The sequence below is a fragment of the Alosa sapidissima genome, chromosome 9, assembly GCF_018492685.1.
Source record: "Alosa sapidissima isolate fAloSap1 chromosome 9, fAloSap1.pri, whole genome shotgun sequence".
Classification (NCBI taxonomy): domain Eukaryota; kingdom Metazoa; phylum Chordata; class Actinopteri; order Clupeiformes; family Clupeidae; genus Alosa; species Alosa sapidissima.
This window is the reverse complement of record NC_055965.1, coordinates 33,921,742-33,939,193: the sequence shown is the minus strand read 5'-3', so window position 1 is coordinate 33,939,193 and position 17,452 is coordinate 33,921,742. Positions and strand designations below refer to the sequence as shown.

Here is a 17,452-nt window from a genome sequence, read left to right as displayed (position 1 = left end):
GTTTCTGGCGATCCTTAAACCGTAAATCTCCAAATCTTCCCAGTGTCCAAACCACACATGTGAGTTAAGTAGTGTGGCTCCACTCTGTGGAGTGGAAATGATGATCCACTGGTCTGAACAACTACATTTAGCCAATCAGCTGCAGGATTGACACATCTGATGGTCATCAGGTGGGTAAAGCCATAGCCTTACCTGCAGGAACTCCACATCTGATGGTCATCAGGTGGGTAAAGCCACAGCCTTACCTGCAGGAACTCCACATCTGATGGTCATCAGGTGGGTAAAGCCATAGCCTTACCTGCAGGAACTTCACAAAGGAGGGTGTGTATGTGTGGGGAGGGGTGAACTGAGAGATCATTGAGGTCAGTTTCAGGCTCCATAACAGGGTGCCTATGCTATTTCTTGTGTTTTCCAGGCACAACATTGGGTTAAAACCATTGGATTAAAACCATTGGATTAAAACCATTGGATTAAAAACAATAGTTTTCACAGTTCCAGGAAAGGATTCTTTTTCTGCTAGTGTCAGCCCTCCCTAAGCACTCCCTTCTACCTCCTCCACACACATTCAACAAGTCAGTCACTTTCACTTCACACCCCCTCCCCACCCCATGCACATTCACCAAGTTAATCACTTCACACCTCCTCCCCACCCCACGGAAAAGGTTCACACCTCCTTATTTTCCCACCAATGATTTTCGACCTGTAATTCTGGGAGGAGGTGCATTCCAAAAGTGTGTGCTGCTGATTGGTCACATCTGAATCCAGTTGTTTGATTGGTCAGGCATAAGACGGTTTGTGAAACATAAAGGAGTGGGATGAGATAACCAAACTCACATTTGTCATAGAGGCACATGGGGTTATCTGATTCCTTTTCAAAGGAAATACCAACTGGATTTCATTTGCAAACAACTGTAGTCAGAAATGTCAAGATTTACTAAGCTATCTGATGACTTTCCGTCAGTGAAGAACAGTATCAAAGAGGAATTTGATGATTTCCTACAAGAGTATCTACTCAAAATGGGTGAGGGGGGGAATCCTGGACAGGAACATGGCTGTAAGATGCAGGCATCATATACCTACAAAGAAGAGCCATTCTCACCAGTGGAAATAAAAGAGGAAAACAATTTGGATTTTGGAGAATATGAACATACTGATGCCTCACATACAAGTAAGCTGTGGAAAAAATTGTATTAATCTGGACAATGGATTGGGATTAGATATATTAGATTTAGTTGTATACTTGCTATAATTTGCTGCCTGTTACATGTGTTGTTTCTTGGCCTTGAATAATTTGTGCCTGTGTTGTTACATATCACCTCTAGCTAGACTTAAACTTAAATAACTAAGTGGAGAAAAACATTCATTGCTGTAGGAGAGATCCAATTGAGGCTATTTTTTAATCCTTTTCTGATATTGCAGATGTTGAAAGTATCACAAATGGGAAGGGGTGCAAGTATGGGTCAGATCTCAACCCACATCATACTGGACAAAAGCCATATCCGTGTGCTACATGTGGGAAGGGTTTCAAAACTAGCGGAAACCTCACTATCCATCAGAGAACACATACTGGAGTAAATCCATATGAGTGTTCATATTGTGGAAAGACTTTTACCCTGGCAGGTCATCTCAAGACACATCTGATGATCCATACTGGGGAAAAGCCACATCAGTGTGCTACATGTGGGAAGAGTTTCAAAACTAGTAGAGAGCTTACTGTCCATCAGAGAACACACACTGCAGAAAAGCCATATCAGTGTTCAGATTGTGGAAAGACTTTTACTCAGGCAGGTCAACTCCGGACACACCAGAGGATCCATACTGGGGAAAAGCCACATCAGTGTTCAGAATGTGGAAAGGCCTTTATTGAGGCAGGCCAACTCAAGACACATCAGAAAATCCATACTGGGGAAAAGCAGTATCAGTGTGCTACATGCTGGAAGACTTTTGCCACCAGGTATAATCTCAAGTCACACCAGAAAATCCATACTGGAGAAAAGCCATATCAGTGTTCAGAGTGTGGAAAGGCTTTTACTCATATGTGTAATCTCAAGAGACACCAGAGGATCCATACTGGGGAAAAGTCCCATCAGTGTTCTACATGTGGGAAGAGTTTCAGAACCAGCGAAGATCTTACTGTCCATCAGAGAACACATACTAGGCACAAGCCATATCAGTGTACAGAGTGTGGAAAGACTTTTGCCACCAGGTCTAATCTCAAGTCACACCATAAACTCCATACCGGAGAAAAGCAATTTCACTGTTCAGAGTGTGGGAAGACTTTTACTTGGGCATGTAACCTCAAGAAACACCAGAAAAGCCATACTGGGGAAAAGTCATATTAGTGTTCAGAGTGCTGAAAGATTTTTACTCATCTGAAGACACACCAGAAAATCCATAATGCATCGGTAGTCCTTTGGTAGAAAGTCTTTTGTCAAGATATCCAAGCCAAAAAGGCTAATCGGTGCACCCAGTGTGGGAAGACATTAAATTATGTGTCATTTAAAGGTACAGCAGATGATCCATTTAGAGGAGAGACCATGTCTGTGTTCTAAGTTTGTTCTCGTACTGCTCAGTCTCATACAGTCTCTGTAATGTCTTTACATTAAAAAGTTTGATGGTCAATTCCTATGTAGTTATGAATCTGTCCCTGCACTATGAATCTACAAAGTCCAAATTTGGTATAGGGGCTTGGTACTTGATTCTGAGGAAGCACTAGAAAATTGGCTTGTAATACAGGAAGTGAGCTTGTATCTCGGCAACGCTTTGATGTACCAAGTCCAAACTTGGTATAGGGACTTGGTACCTGATTGTGAGGATGAACTAGGACTAGGCCCTAATTCCGCCCACTCACTCAACGGTTAGACCGAGAATTCTCACTGTGAAATCAAAATTCCACTGGAGCCACAAATGGTTTTGTACATGCAGCCTTTTTGTACATAACAATTTCAAATACATGTATGGTGCAGGTGCTTGTGTTTCCTTTGGAATCTGCCATCTTGGTTTATGTATAAATCAATATTAAGTGAAACATACATGCAAAAGGGCAAAAATAGATCACAGGCAGAAATAGGTGACTTTCCGACTGACGAACATATTGCTCTGTATGATCGTGCCTGGTGCCCTGCCTAGCTAGTGGGGGGCTTGATGAAAAGGGACTCTATACTCCATAACAACGGACAACGGGAGTAACACACCTGTGGCCAGAGGTGGGCACAAATACATCAAAAACTATTTTGTTACAAACTACGAATACTGGCTCATAAAATGTAACAAAAATAAAATACAAAATACTGATATTATGATGAAATATGTATTTAATTAAAATACAAGTAATTAATAATTTGAAAATACAAAAATATCCACACAATAATCATGGTTTAAAAAGAAAGAAAAAGAAAAGGCATATTATTGAAAACGTATATGAAAAAAAAATACTATTTTCTGATTGGCTGGCAGAGGGCTATTAATTCTATACATTGGTGCTCCTATGAAGTAGATCTGGTAAACAAAAAATGTAAACAGCATCCCATATTGATGACTGAACTGACAAGAAGCAAACTTTGCAACAGTGAAATCAACTGTAACCTAGCACAGTGTTTCTTAACTAGTGGGTCGGGACCCAAAAGTGGCCGCAGAACCGTTCTGGGTGGGTCGCAGAGCTTGTGGTTAAAAATAAATAAAAAATCGGCAATTTCAAATGCTACCTTATCTGATCTAATATTGGACCTTTATTTTGATAAACTTTATTCATAGCCTACATATCAGTCATTGCCATGGACATAGACAATGTTTATGTGACAGGTCATGTTAGAGATCATTTTAGTGGTAAACGGAAGTACACTGCTACTCTGAATATTTGAAGTAGCCTGCAGTAGGCTTGGATATGGATTCACTTAAACTGAGGACAAAACAGGAAACCCCATTGTGTGGTGTGCAGTAGATGGCTGGTACATGAGAGCATGAAACCATCAAAACTACAATGCCACATGGAAACAAGGCACCCCTGTCAAAGTCATACCTGTTGAGTACTTTGAAAGGTGACATCAAGAGTTGAAGACTTCACAAATGTAGGCTAATACAAAACAAGTAGGTCTACAGGCACTTTGCTTGTCTTATCATGTAGCTCACCATATCCATTGGCTTGAACGCTAAAAATATATTTATATGGGTCGCAACTTTATGAACATGGGAAATTGTGGGTCCCAAAGTCAGACTAGTTGAGAACCACTGACATGGCACGATCATTTCCTTTACCAATGAATGTAGAACGACAAATTTAACAGGTCAGCCTCTTTTTAAACTGAACTGCATTATAAATGCATGCCTGTTGCCTACATAAATGACTGGCAACATGGGGGACAAACAGAATAACATCCTGCAAGGTGTCCCGATATACAGAATTAATTAACTTGGTAGAGAAAACTCTTTCTGCATCGGGGTGGTCTTGGTGTCCGTCTCCTGTATTATTTCTGCATACCTCTGCAGATGTTATCCCTGGCATAAATCCTCATGTCAAATCCATTAAGTGGTTTTAATGCTGTCCTGTAGTGAGAATGAACATCAGCTATTAGGTACTCAAGGTCATGGGGTCAAAGGTCATCATATGGGGTCCTTGTCCTAATGTTCTCCATCAGTATCTTATCTGTATCGTTTTCACATTTTAGTCTTGATTTGAAACACCTGACAATTCAAGCTCCTGAAGACAGTTACTTTTTATTTTATTTTTTCTAACTTTCAATGTTCTAAGGGGATGATGAAACAGAATACAGATTTTTATATACAGATTTTTCTGAAGTATTGAAGTATTTGAAATACTCTAAATACAATCCCTTAAAGTAATTTAGTACAAACTACACTAGATTTGTTCCAATCCTGCAAAATACAAATTCCAAAATACGCTAAAGTAATTAAATAAGTATTTAAAATAAATTAATTAAAATACTGCCCATGTCTTCCTGTGGCTTAATTTGTGGAGTACGTAGGGAGAGAATCCGTTTGATAAATGAGCCAGTAGTGGAGAAATAACTCTTAAGAAATAATCTGTAGCCTATAGGCTAATGCAAACAACATTAGGTAGGCCTACTAGTGATGAGAATCAGCCAACCACTCAGGGCCCTATCATGACATTCTAAAGTGCATCGTCACTCGTCAAAAGTCTATTAAAATTTAGTAGGATGTCCAGTTCACATTGGGAGGGGTTTCGCTATCAAAAGTGGAGCGCATGGCGTAACAAGGTGTTCCTAGGTCTTTTAATCAGTCAAATGGGTGTGTTTGGGGCGTAACATCATTTTAAACCAATGATAATGACATCCGTCATTCCCTTTAATGGCACAACGTGCAATATGTCAAATAAATGCATCGGTATTTTGGCATTCAACGGCGCATTTGAAGGAGGCTGCTTGCGAGACCGTATGGAATAGTCATTCTTAAACCATGCTTTGCTAAAACCTAGCATAGCCTTCACGCATTTGCACTCGTCTATTATTTGAACTCATTGGCAAAGTGAAACTAACTTCACCAAGGAGTCAGTCAACGACAAGACAGTTATATGCAGTTACTTTCAGTATTGACTGACAATGGGTTACCACTGAAAACATAGGCTGGAAAAAGCAACACTTAAACTAATATTGCTCAAATGACTGAATAAAACAACATTTATCCTGCAGAGGACTTGCTTATATCTCGTGACAGTGCGTCTTCAGCTGTGCTCCATACGTGTCTCTCGCATCTCCCCTAATCACTTTTAACCGTCATTACCAATTTGCAAATTATGGTGAATAACTACTCATTATGAGATGTACAGTATTTCATAATATCTTTATTCTAATTATGTTTCCCATTGTAATCGTGCAATTTGTAATGCTTTGCATGGACGTGCACTGGTTGTGCTTTCATGAATGATAGAAGGATGGTGCGTGCACCTGCCAATATGACTGTTGACATGCGCTCTTAAAATAGCATATGAACAGCTCGCCAGTGACTTCTGACCAGGTTTAGGTGGTGTACGATAGCGATTTTTAGACAACGCGCCAGGCCCCTCCCTAGGTTGTTAATTGCCACACCCCTGGGCGCAATGTTTAAAAAATAAACGTGCAAAATACCAAATTAAACTTTCCGTGGGTGAAAAACGAGTTTTACGCCATGCACTGGTGCCCAAAATACAGCCCTCAATCTCTAATCGAACTGAATGGCTAGTTGAATGTTAATTCTCTAAAAGGCACAACTTCAAGTGTGTGCTAAGAAATCCTTCTGTTTTTGATACTGTACTTAAATTGCCAATTGACAAAGTCAATTTCTTTAGAGACTGAAGGTGTAGCTGCAGCATGTTGATTGACATGTTTTAATTATGTAAAGACATGTTCAAGGAGTTCAGATAGAGCCTGTATCAATACCATATTTAGTTCAATGTGTTATATGTAGTATTTTTGGTAGCCTACTGTACTTCAATGGCCAGTATTTTCTTTATTCATTGAAGCCTCTATGTTTATAGGCGTGTGATGACGCAATGTGCTGCAGGTGCCAAAAAAATATGTTTGGTACTGCTAATTTGTTTTTTTCGGTCATTGGTTAATGTTTGCAAACATCACACTTTGTGAGAATAAAATCATGGCAGAGAATCATGATAACAATTCTAAGCTCAAAAAATGTGTTTCATATTTCCCCCCGAATCGTGCATGTCTACATTAGGCTATTGTTGTCCTTGTCATCTTCAGAATCGTGCATGTCTGCATTAGGCTATTGTTGTCCTCGTCATCTTCAGAAGTTGATCACAAGTTATAGCTATATACTACGAATGTCTCACATGCGTGAATGGAGCATTTAGAAGCTGCACTGTGTAGTTAGGATCTTTTTTGGATTCTGAAGCAATTCAATCTTTGGCTAAGGATTTATTTGGAGAACGGACAACAGAGATTGATACTGACAGCACTGGGGCTATTTTAATTCCAAAGGCATAAATAACTGTATTGGGATGCATAGTCTTATGGTGATTGGTTGAGAGGAAATATAGGCTACATAATATGTTCATTTACACTTCACAAAATGTAAAGCTGATTCTTCTCAAAACTTGTTTTTATTGCTGAGATGATGATAGCTTTCACATTCTGGTCAATATCTATGGGTTGGCTAAATGGAATTGAACAAATTAGCTCTTGTTTTAAACCATTAATTCTGTGGATTATGAATATCAAATAAACCCATTTTTAATTGGTCAAACTGGACACATTTCGTCATGGCAGCCCCCATATATTTATTGTAAAACAAAGACCAGGAAAAATCTAAAAGCTAAACTCCTAAACTTCTAGACCATTCCAGTGTCTACGAATGCCTCACAAGTTTTACCACATGCGTGAACGGAGCATTTAGAAGCTGCGCTGTGTAGTTAGGATCTTTTCGGATTCTGAAGCAATTCAATCTTTGGCTAAGGATTTATTATACATTTTAATGATATAGGATGGCCCGCCAGGCTAGCACGTACTGGTTATGCTGTTAACAGTGACTATGAACCTAATGTTGGCCAATAGTCACCCAAGGAGGAGAGTGCAGTGCAGTGGCTTAATCAACTAGAATGTTTACACTTCCATGAGTGTTCTACAGCGTACAATAAGAACACAACAGAAATAAAAACAGTATCATTTTAAATGTTTTTATTGTCAGCACTAATGCCACTACAGCGCAGGAACAGATTCATAACTACATAGGAATTTACCATCAAACATCAAAGTCAAAGTCAAAGTCAAAGTCAGCTTTATTGTCAATTTCTTCACATGTTCCAGACATACAAAGAGATCGAAATTACGTTTCTCACTATCCCACGGTGAAGACAAGACATTTTACCAATTTAAGTCCACAGACAAACATAACATTCAAGTAAACAAAAAAGTAAGTAAATAAGTAAATAAGAGGGCACATATAATAATGAAAAAATAAGAGCAGCAAAATTTGGTTGAAATTGTGCATGGACAGTCAATAAAATACTAGTGCAAAATCAGGCCAATAAAAGGCTTGGGTAGTTCTGTTTGACCTAAGTAATAAAGAAAGTGGCATAGTGGTGCAAGTTATGTAAGAGCAGCAGAAGTGTTGTGTTTTCAGGACAACAACACCAAGTTGTAAAGTGTACAAGTGTGCAAGTGTGCAAGTGGAGTAGTGCAGGCGGCCATTGTGGGTCCAATGTCCAGGATGTTATGTAGCTGAGGGTGGAGGGGGGAGAGGAGGGAGAGAGTTCAGCATCCTTACAGCTTGGTGTATGAAGCTGTTGGTGAGTCTGGTAGTGCGGGAGCGCAGGCTTCTGTACCTCTTCCCAGAGGGCAGTAGATCAAACAGATTGTGAGCGGGGTGACTTGAATCACTCACAATTTTGGTCGCCTTGCGGGTGAGGTGGGTGGTGTAAATGTCCTTCAGGGAGGGGAGTGAAGCACCAATGATCCTTCCAGCTGTGTTCACTATGCGCTGCAGGGCTTTCCTGTTGTATTCAGTGCAGCTTCCGCCCCACACAGCGATACAGCTGGAGAGGATGCTCTCAATGGTGCCTCGGTAGAATGTGGTCATGATGGCTGGTGGAGCACTTGCTCGCCTGAGTTTCCGCAGGAAGTACAGGCGGCGCTGAGCTCTCTTCGCCAGTGATGCAGTGTTGGTGGTCCAGGAGAGGTCTTCACTGATGTGCACCCCCAGGAATTTGGTGCTGCTCGCTCTCTCCACCACAGCACCGTCGATGGTCAGTGGCAGGTGTTGGGTGTGACCTCTCCGGAAGTCAACAACAATCTCTTTGGTCTTGCTGACGTTCAGCAGGAGGTTGTTGTCCCTGCACCACGTGGTCAGATGGTCGACCTCCAACCTGTATTGAGTCTCGTCGCCCATGGTGATGAGACCCACCAGAGTTGTGTCGTCAGCAAATTTCACTATGTGATTGTTGCTGTAGGTTGCAGTGCAGTCATGCGTCAGCAGGGTGAAGAGCAGCGGACTGAGCACGCAGCCTTGGGGGGCCCCTGTGCTCAGTGTGATGCTGCTTGAGGTATTGTTGCCAACACGTACTACTTGAGGCCTCTGACAGAGGAAGTCCAGTAGCCAGTTGCAGAGGTAGGTACTGAGTCCCAGTTTGTCCAGTTTGCAGATGAGTTGTTGTGGTATTATGGTGTTGAATGCAGAACTGAAGTCTATAAACAGCAATCTCACATATGAGTCTCTTTTTTCCAGGTGGGTGAGGGCTGGGTGGAGGGCAGAGCAGATTGCATCCTCTGTAGACCGCTTGGCTCGGTATGCAAACTGGAAGGGGTCCAGGGTGGGGGGGAGAATGGCTTTGATATGTGACATGACAAGCCGCTCAAAGCACTTCATAATGATGGGTGTCAGTGCCACAGGGCGGTAGTCATTGAAGCAGGATGGAGCAGTTTTCTTCGGCACAGGTATGATGGTGGCAGCTTTGAAACATGATGGGACGATGGCTTGCTTCAGGGAAGTGTTAAAGATGTCTGTGAAGACATCCTTAAGCTCCCCTGCGCAGTCCTTCAGCGCACGACCTGGGATGTTGTCTGGACCTGTTGCCTTACGGGTGTTGATAGCAGCAAGTGTCCTCTTCACGCTGTCGGCAGAGAGGCACAGGGGCTGCTCATGTAGAGGGGGATGGGTCTTCTGTGGGCAGGTGCTGTTTTGTGCTTCAAAGCGAGCAAAGAAGCGGTTCAGGTTGTTGAGCAGAGGGATGTTGCTCTCACAGCTCTGTGGCGCGGGCTTGTAGTCCGTGAGGGCCTGAATGCCCTGCCATAGGCTTTGTGCGTTCCTGCTGTCTTTGAAGTGGGTGGTTATCTTGTGAGTGTATTCCTTTTTTGCTTCCTTGATGCCACGGGACAGGTTGGCTCTCGCTGTTTTCATGCCAGCTTCATCCCCAGCTCTGTAGGCTTTGTCTCTGGCCCTCAGCAGCCTGAGGACATCCCCTGTCAGCCATGGCTTCCAGTTAGCCCGAGTGATGATGTCTTTTGTGTGGGTCACATCATCGATGCACATAAGATGCTTTCGGGGAACTGGGCCCAGGTCTACAGTAGCCTACTGTTCATCAAGCTCACTCATTATAAACACTCGTCTCATAGGCTAGGCTACAGGTAATGATATGAATTCTGGTGACTATGGTGGCTTAAATATATCCTGAACGGTTTTGTATAGAGCTGAAAGTGCAACTGTATTTGACAAAAGACAGATGTAAGTTATTGCTAGTGACAAAATATTAACTTTTGGTGTGGTCTCTTTGTAAATAACGTTTAATTAAAATGTGTTTTGATCGTCCCAGCTGTCCCCTATATAGGCTTGTGGTTTCCTATATCCAAGGGGATTATTCTCACCCCTATGTATTACCACTCTGTTTCGAGGGACAATGGGTAGGCTAGGGGAAGGAGAAGAATGGGATTGAGCCTTGGGGGCTGTAGCATTATAAATGTAACATTATGATTAGATTAAGGTGAGTCTTTAATTGGTGTTTATTTCATTCATGTTTCATACAAAAGTATTTTCAGCATTTTGTTGAGAGGTGTTTGCTGATTTTGGATGACTTTGTTATAGGTCTTTGCCAGCTCAGACAAAAAAAGCAGGTCAAATTATTTTAACATTGACCATAGAAAATAAGAGATTTGATGAAAGCGAAACACTTGATATGGCAAGCCAGTTTAAGATGGCAGTCTGAAGTAATCTATTCTCAGTCATATTCCACACACAATACAAACATTTTTAGAGCCCTAATTTTGTCTGTCAAACAACTAAGTAACTTTGTAGTAACTGATACATGAAGTCAAGGACATGAGACAACAGGTGTAAAAGACAGCAAATAATGTGAACTGATTTGAGCATTCTGACAAAATCGAATGTAAACAATGCTATTAACTAATAACCCCTCCAGGTTTCTCTAGTAGACATGTAAGCATCTTACTTGTAGTAGAGGAGTCATCATGGTCATATTGTCCAGAATCAGAATCGTTTTCCTCTTTTGTTTCCACTGGTGTGAATTCCTCTTCTCTGTAGGTAGAGGATGTTTGTGTCTCAGTCTTACAGTCATTTTCCAATACAATCTTATCTTCCAATTTACTGGCCAAAATATAATTATGGAGAAAATAATCAAACTCCTCTTCTTTGATCTCCTTCTTCACTGTTTTTAGTGGTTCTGTCATTTCAGGCTTAAGTTCTGCTGTGTCAAATAAATCCTCTCAAATTAAAGATAAAATGAATATGTGGCCAAAGAACAGTAGAGTTGTCCTGTTGATGACATACACCTACACATTGTAGCATCCCTGTGAGAACAACCCTCTGACATAAGACCTTTATCTGACCTGGAGTCCATTTTACCCAATCAGCTGCAAGAATACCGTATTTTCATTGCAAATGATGATGGCAAATGATTATTGGTTAGACAATTCTGATGGTAATCAGGTGGGCATGTCCATAGATCAACCTGCCCAAAGTCCTCAAAGGAGGGTATGAGGGGGTGGGGTGGAGGTGTGAACTGGTTGGTGATGGGGGTAGGAGACTGCATGTGGGGGTGGAGGTGTGAACTGATTGGTGATGGGGGTAGGAGACTGCAGATGGGGGTGGAGGTGTGAACTGATTGGTGATGGGGGTAGGAGACTGCAGATGGGGGTGGAGGTGTGAACTGGTTGGTGATGGATGTAGGAGACTGCAGGTGGGGTGAACTGGTTGGTGATGGGAGTAGGAGACTGCAGATGGGGGTGGGGTGTGAACTGGTTGGTGATGGGGGTAGGACACTGCAGGTGGCCTGGAGTTTTGTGAACTGATAATTTCGCAGTAAAACAAGTAAAACTTCCAAAGGGATCTTTCCCCATCGTCATGTCATTGTGGCTTATTTTCTGTCGCAACATGACATTAGACTGCTTGGGGACTGGAACTATTGTGGCCGATTTCAAGCATGCAGGGAGCCATGAGGTTGTCAGAGACAGGTTAAAGACCGGCGTTAGCTCGGCTGCACAGTCTTTGAGCACCCCACCCTGTACTCCATCTGGTCCCGCTGCTTTCCTTGGGTTGATGTTGTAGACTTGGGTTGTAGACTGGTAAAACATCCTGAGGAACATTGAAGGGCCGCAGCCTCCTCAGGAAGTACAGCCTTGTGAGGGACCGAGGCGACCACCCCACGTTTAGGGAGGTGCGCCACTGGATTAGGTGGCGTTGAGGGAAAGCAGGAGACAGCAGTTCCATACAAAAATATAATTTATTTAGTCCATAAACCAACAGGCAGATCCAGGAGCACAATAGGGGTCCAACACATGAAATACAGGGTTCTTCAGTCGACAAACAAACACGTACCGTGCCATTAACTAGGCACCTAGAACCTACTCTTTTTTAGGCTCCCTGTCCAAACAAGGCGACCTTGCATAACTCTGGACCTCACACTCAAACCTTGCCTCACAACAAGCAAGGTTAACTTAATATTAAACAAACAAACAAACTCTATGACTGCCCTGATTTCTGGACCTCAAGCTCTTCCGCATGTCTGCGTGGTTCTCCTGTGTTTCCAGTCTATTGCATATCTCTCCCGTGTGAAATAAGCCTGCCTTTAAATAGGCTAGGCAATTACCCGATTAGGTCTGGGCTAAACCATTATAGGGAATGTGGGGGGTGGTGGTCTGTACCATTAACCTTATCACAGTTAAAATCAACACCTTAATACAGACACATACATACGACATAAACCCATACACAGCCATAAACCTGGAATAAAGTGCAGATGAGTGTTTGACTGCAGTCCATGCAAGTGTGACACAAGGCAGTTTTGCAAAAGTTTGTCGTGGGGGAAAAAGAGAGGACTCCTTTTTCACAAGCCTGCTCAGCTCTTTCTTGTATAGTGCTTCAGTATTGGCTGACCAGTCCAGTTTATTGTCCAGGTGTAATCCCAGATACTTGTAAGTGTTAACCACCTCCACATTGACCCCATCAATGAAGACTGGTAGCAGAGCGGGCTTAGACATGCGAAAATCCACCACCATCTCCTTGGTCTTCGCAGTGTTGAGTTGAAGGTGGTTGAGTTTGCACCATTGCACAAAGTCCTCCAGCAGGCTCCTGTACTCCTCCTCTTGCTCGTCCCTGATACACCCCACAATTGCAGTATCATCAGAAAACTTCTGCATGTGGCACGACTCGGTGTTGTAGCAGAAGTCAGATGTGTACAGGGTGAACAGGACTGGAGAGAGTACTGTTCCCTGTGGAGCTCCGGTGCTGCTCATCAAGGTGTCAGAGAGACAGTTCTTCAGTCTGACGAACTGTGGCCGCTCGGTCAGGTAATCTGTAAACCAGTGTACCAGGTGAGCGTCCACACACATCTGCAAGAGCTTGTTCATATATGGTGAAAGATAACGAGCATGAATCACACCTGCAGAGCAGTGGGATATGTGACTGTAAAGATATACACATATTGAATTCCAGTGTAAAACAATTTTGTTTAATCTATGTAACGCCATAACAAGCCCTCTACAGAGTTTAAAAATAGATTAAAAACAGCTTTGTGATCTCTCATAGTCTCTGCGTCTTGAATGCAATGGTGAACAAGACCACTGTATACCCATGGGTTGCACTAAGGACGCTTGGTTGTTCTGCATGTTGCCTGTGTTCATTTGGGGACATGATCAACACAGAAGGGTAGGCTATAGCAAGACATCCTACAATGTGCAAATTTCCTTTCAATCCGGCACGTACTGGTTATGCTGTTAGCAGTGACTGTGAAGCTAATGTTGGCCAATAGTCACCCAAGGAGGAGAGTGCAGTGCCTTAATCAACTAGAATGTTTACACTTCCATGAGTGTTCTACAGCGCACAATAAGAATACAACAGAAATAAAGACAGTATCATTTGAAATGTTTTTATTGTCAGCACTAATGCCACTACAGTGCAGGAACAGATTCATAACTACATAGGAATTTACCATCAAACATTTTAATATTAACATGCAGGTGCAGACACCTCAGACAGGATCGAGAGATGACACCTGAGTAAATGTCTTTACAAACTGAGAACACAGATATGGTCTCTCCTCTAAATGGATCCTCTGATGTACACACATTTTAATGACATTTAACGATAAAAGACTTTCTACCGAAAGACTACCAAGTATGGATTCTCTGGTCTGTATTAGAGAACCCACCTGAGTAAAACTATTTCCACAATCTGAACAGTGGTTTCTCCAGTATGAGTCATGTGGAGCGTCTTGAGATAACCGCTTTGACTGAAGGACTTGCCACATGTAGTGCAGAGATACAGCTTTTCTCCAGTATGAGTCATGTGGAGCGTCTTGAGATAACCGCTTTGACTGAAGGACTTGCCACATGTAGTGCACAGATACAGCTTTTCTCCAGTATGTCATACAGTGTCTATGTGACAGTGAGCTCTCTGTTGGTTCTGAAACTCCTCCCACATGTAGCACACTGATATGATCTTGAGATGAGCTGCCTGAGTAAAAGTATTTCCACAATCTGAACACTGACATGACTATTCTCCAGTATGTGTCCTCTGATGTAGAGTAAGATCTGAGCTTGATCTGAAAGTATTTCCACAGTCTGAACAGTGATATGGCTTTTCCCCAGAATGGATCATCTGGTGTCTCTTGAGATTACCCACCTGATTAAAAGTTTTACCACAATCTGAACAGTGATATGGCTTTACTCCAGTATGTGTTCTCTGATGGACAGTAAGGTGTCTGTTGGTTCTGAAACAATTCCCACATGTAGTGCACAGATATGGCTTATCCCCAGTATGGATCCTCCGGTGTAGCTTGAGATTACCCAACTGATTAAAAGTTTTACCACAGTCTGAACACTGATATGGCTTTACTCCAGTATGTGTTCTCTGATGGATAGTACGTTTTTCGCTGGTTCTGAAACTCATCCCACATGTAGAACACTGATGTGGCTTTTCCCCAGTATGGATCATCTGGTGTCTCTTGAGATTACACACATGAGTAAAAGTCTTTCCACAATCCGAACAATGATAAGACTTTTCCCCTGTATGCATCATCTGGTGTTTCTTGAGATTACCCACATTAGTAAAAGTCTTTCCACAATCTGAACACTGATATGGCTTTTCTCCCATATGTGTTCTCTGATGGACAGTGAGTTCTCCTTTGGTTTTGAAACTCTTCCCACATGTAGCACACTGATATGGCTTTTCTCCAGTATGGTTTTTCTGGTGTCTCTTGAGATGAGCTGCCTGAGTAAAAGTATTTCCACAATCTGAACAGTGATATGGCTTTTCTCCAGTATGCATCCTCCGGTGTGTCTTCAGACTACTCAAATGACTAAAAGTCTTTCCACAATCTGAACACTGATGTGGCTTTTCTCCAGTATGTGTTATCTGATGGATAGTGAGTTCTCCTTTGGTTCTGAAACTCTTCCCACATGTAGCACACTGATACGGCTTTTCCCCAGTATGGATCCTCTGGTGTCTCTTGAGATGACCCATCTGATTGAAAGTTTTACCACAATCTGAACACTGATATGGCTTTTCCCCAGTATGGATCATCAGATGTGTCTTGAGAGTACATGCCAGAGTAAAAGTCTTTCCACATTCTGAACAATGATGAGACTTTTCCCCAGTATGTGTTATCTGGTGGATATTGTGGTTTCTGCTCGTTTTGAAACTCTTCCCACATGGAGCACGGTGGTGTGACTTTTGTCCAGACTGTGTTGCCTGATGTGGGTTGAGATCTGACCCCCTGTTGAAACTCTTCCCATGTGTGATCCTTTCAACTCCTGTAATATAAGAACATTATTAAAACATATAATTTCTCTTCCTCCTTCTACAGCAATGAAAATGTTATCTTTCTCCACTTAGGGATTTACAGTAAAAGTGTCTAGCTAGAGATGGTATGTGAATGTCAACACAGGCACAGATACATGGTGTCGAAGAGCAGAAGCCCATGTGTCAAAGATGGTAAAATGCTAAAGGCTAAAATTCTATGATTTCAATATTGTCATCAAATATTATATAAAGAATATAAAGAGCCTATATCCCACCCATCAATGTTTTCCTAATACAAACGTTTAACAGTCTAACTTGTAGGAGAGGAGTCATCATGGCCCTAATCTCTTTAAGACACATCGTTTTGGCAAGTAGCCGTATAATAAGTGGAGTCATGTATTGTCCGCCAGTCAGTATTGGAAAATAAGTCTCAACCATATTGCAGGATTGTGGCTGTCCTGTGTGAGTAGAATATATACTGTTTCTTTGAATACGACAGTCTGCTGAGATCTGAGGCACATTGATCACATGATCAAAACTGATTATATGTCCCAACTATAGGCCTACCCGTCATTATTAATCTTAGAAAATAAGAGTGATTTGGCGAAAGAAAACCAGTGTGAAACAGACTTGATGTGGCAAGCCAGTTTAACATGACAGTCTAAAGTAACCTATTGACACAGACGATAAGCAGCCAAATTTCACACACAGCACAAAACACATATTTAGAGCCCTGATTTTGTCAGTCAAACAACTAATCAACAATAATACTACATATCAACAGATTAATTGACTTATACGCTAATCAATACTTGCAGCCTTTGTGTGTGTGTGTGTGTCCATGCTCACCTAGTTTCTTACTGGTCCTGGGCTGTTCTGCATCTCCATTGGTCTGCTTGTTCGTCCCTCGCTGGCCTTGTGGTCTGCAGCAGTCCACCAGCACCACTGATGCCCTCTTCATCTGGGCCAGAGACATGGGGTCTGTAGGGGACAGGTCAGTTTTGAATTGGACTACAGTACAAATGTTGGAGCAAACATTAAGTTGGTATTGTTTTTAATATTATAAATCTCTACCTAGAGCTTTCACATTAAATCATATAATTTAATCTAATAAGAGTTTGACTTATTTAATACGTCTACCCAAAACAAATTTGCTTAACAGGCTAGCAGCCAAATTAGATTGTTTTCTTGATAACTATGTCTATTTTTAGATTACATTTATTTATGTGTACATAAACATATAACAGGTTAAATGCCTGGTTGCTAACAGGAAGCACTGATACATGAAGGGCAGGAGACAGGAAGTGTAACAGACAGCAAATAATGTGAAATGATTTAAGCATTCCCATAACATCTAATATAAACAATGCTTCAATTCAATTCAATTAACTACAAATACAGCTTTTCCTAATGCAAACATTTAAGCATCTTACTTGTAGGTGAGGAGTCATCATGGTCATATTCTCCAGAATCAGAATTGTTTCCCTCTGTAATTTCCACTGGTGTGAATTCCTCTTCTCTGTAGGTAGAGGATGTTTGTGTCTCAGTCCTAAATTCATGTTCCAATACAGTTCTATCTTCCAATTTACTGGCCAAAATATGTTCATGGAGGAAATAATCAAACTCTTCTTCTTTGATCTTCTTCTTCACTGGTATTAGTGGTTCTGACATTTCAGACTTAAGTTCTGCTGTGCCAAAGAAATCCTCTCAAACTTCCCTTCAGTTTGAAAATAAA

At 41.8% G+C, this 17,452-nt stretch overlaps 2 protein-coding genes across 3 annotated transcripts in view; one reads left to right on the top strand and one right to left on the bottom strand.

The window, feature by feature from the left end:
* The first annotated feature begins 824 nt into the window (after positions 1 to 824).
* LOC121718937 (gastrula zinc finger protein XlCGF17.1-like) lies at positions 825 to 2,622 on the top strand. The gene is made up of 2 exons (XM_042104386.1): positions 825 to 1,168; positions 1,420 to 2,622. Exons 1-2 carry the CDS (start codon positions 922 to 924, stop codon positions 2,340 to 2,342), a joined length of 1,170 nt encoding a protein of 389 aa, XP_041960320.1. The 5' UTR covers positions 825 to 921; the 3' UTR covers positions 2,343 to 2,622.
* An 11,649-nt stretch (positions 2,623 to 14,271) lies between these two features.
* The window catches only part of LOC121718854 (zinc finger protein 665-like), a 1,212,449-nt gene continuing 1,209,268 nt past the window's right edge, over positions 14,272 to 17,452 (bottom strand). Inside the window, exons 1-2 of one of the 2 annotated variants that reach the window (XM_042104202.1) lie at positions 17,151 to 17,216; positions 14,272 to 15,728 (exon numbers count right to left, since the gene is read on the bottom strand). In XM_042104202.1, the coding sequence (XP_041960136.1) occupies positions 14,470 to 15,498 (1,029 nt within the window). In that variant the 5' untranslated portion in view covers positions 15,499 to 15,728; positions 17,151 to 17,216 and the 3' untranslated portion in view covers positions 14,272 to 14,469. Of the gene's footprint in view, positions 15,729 to 17,150; positions 17,217 to 17,452 lie in introns of those variants that run through there. The other variant, XM_042104200.1, reaches the window with a different exon arrangement.

Bases quoted from the DNA above. Each gene is read 5' to 3' on its own strand.
- LOC121718937 (XM_042104386.1), top strand. From the start codon at position 922: ATGTCAAGATTTACTAAGCTATCTGATGACTTTCCGTCAGTGAAGAAC. The intron at 1,169-1,419 runs GTAAGCTGTGGA...CTGATATTGCAG, and splicing joins TACTGATGCCTCACATACAA to ATGTTGAAAGTATCACAAAT.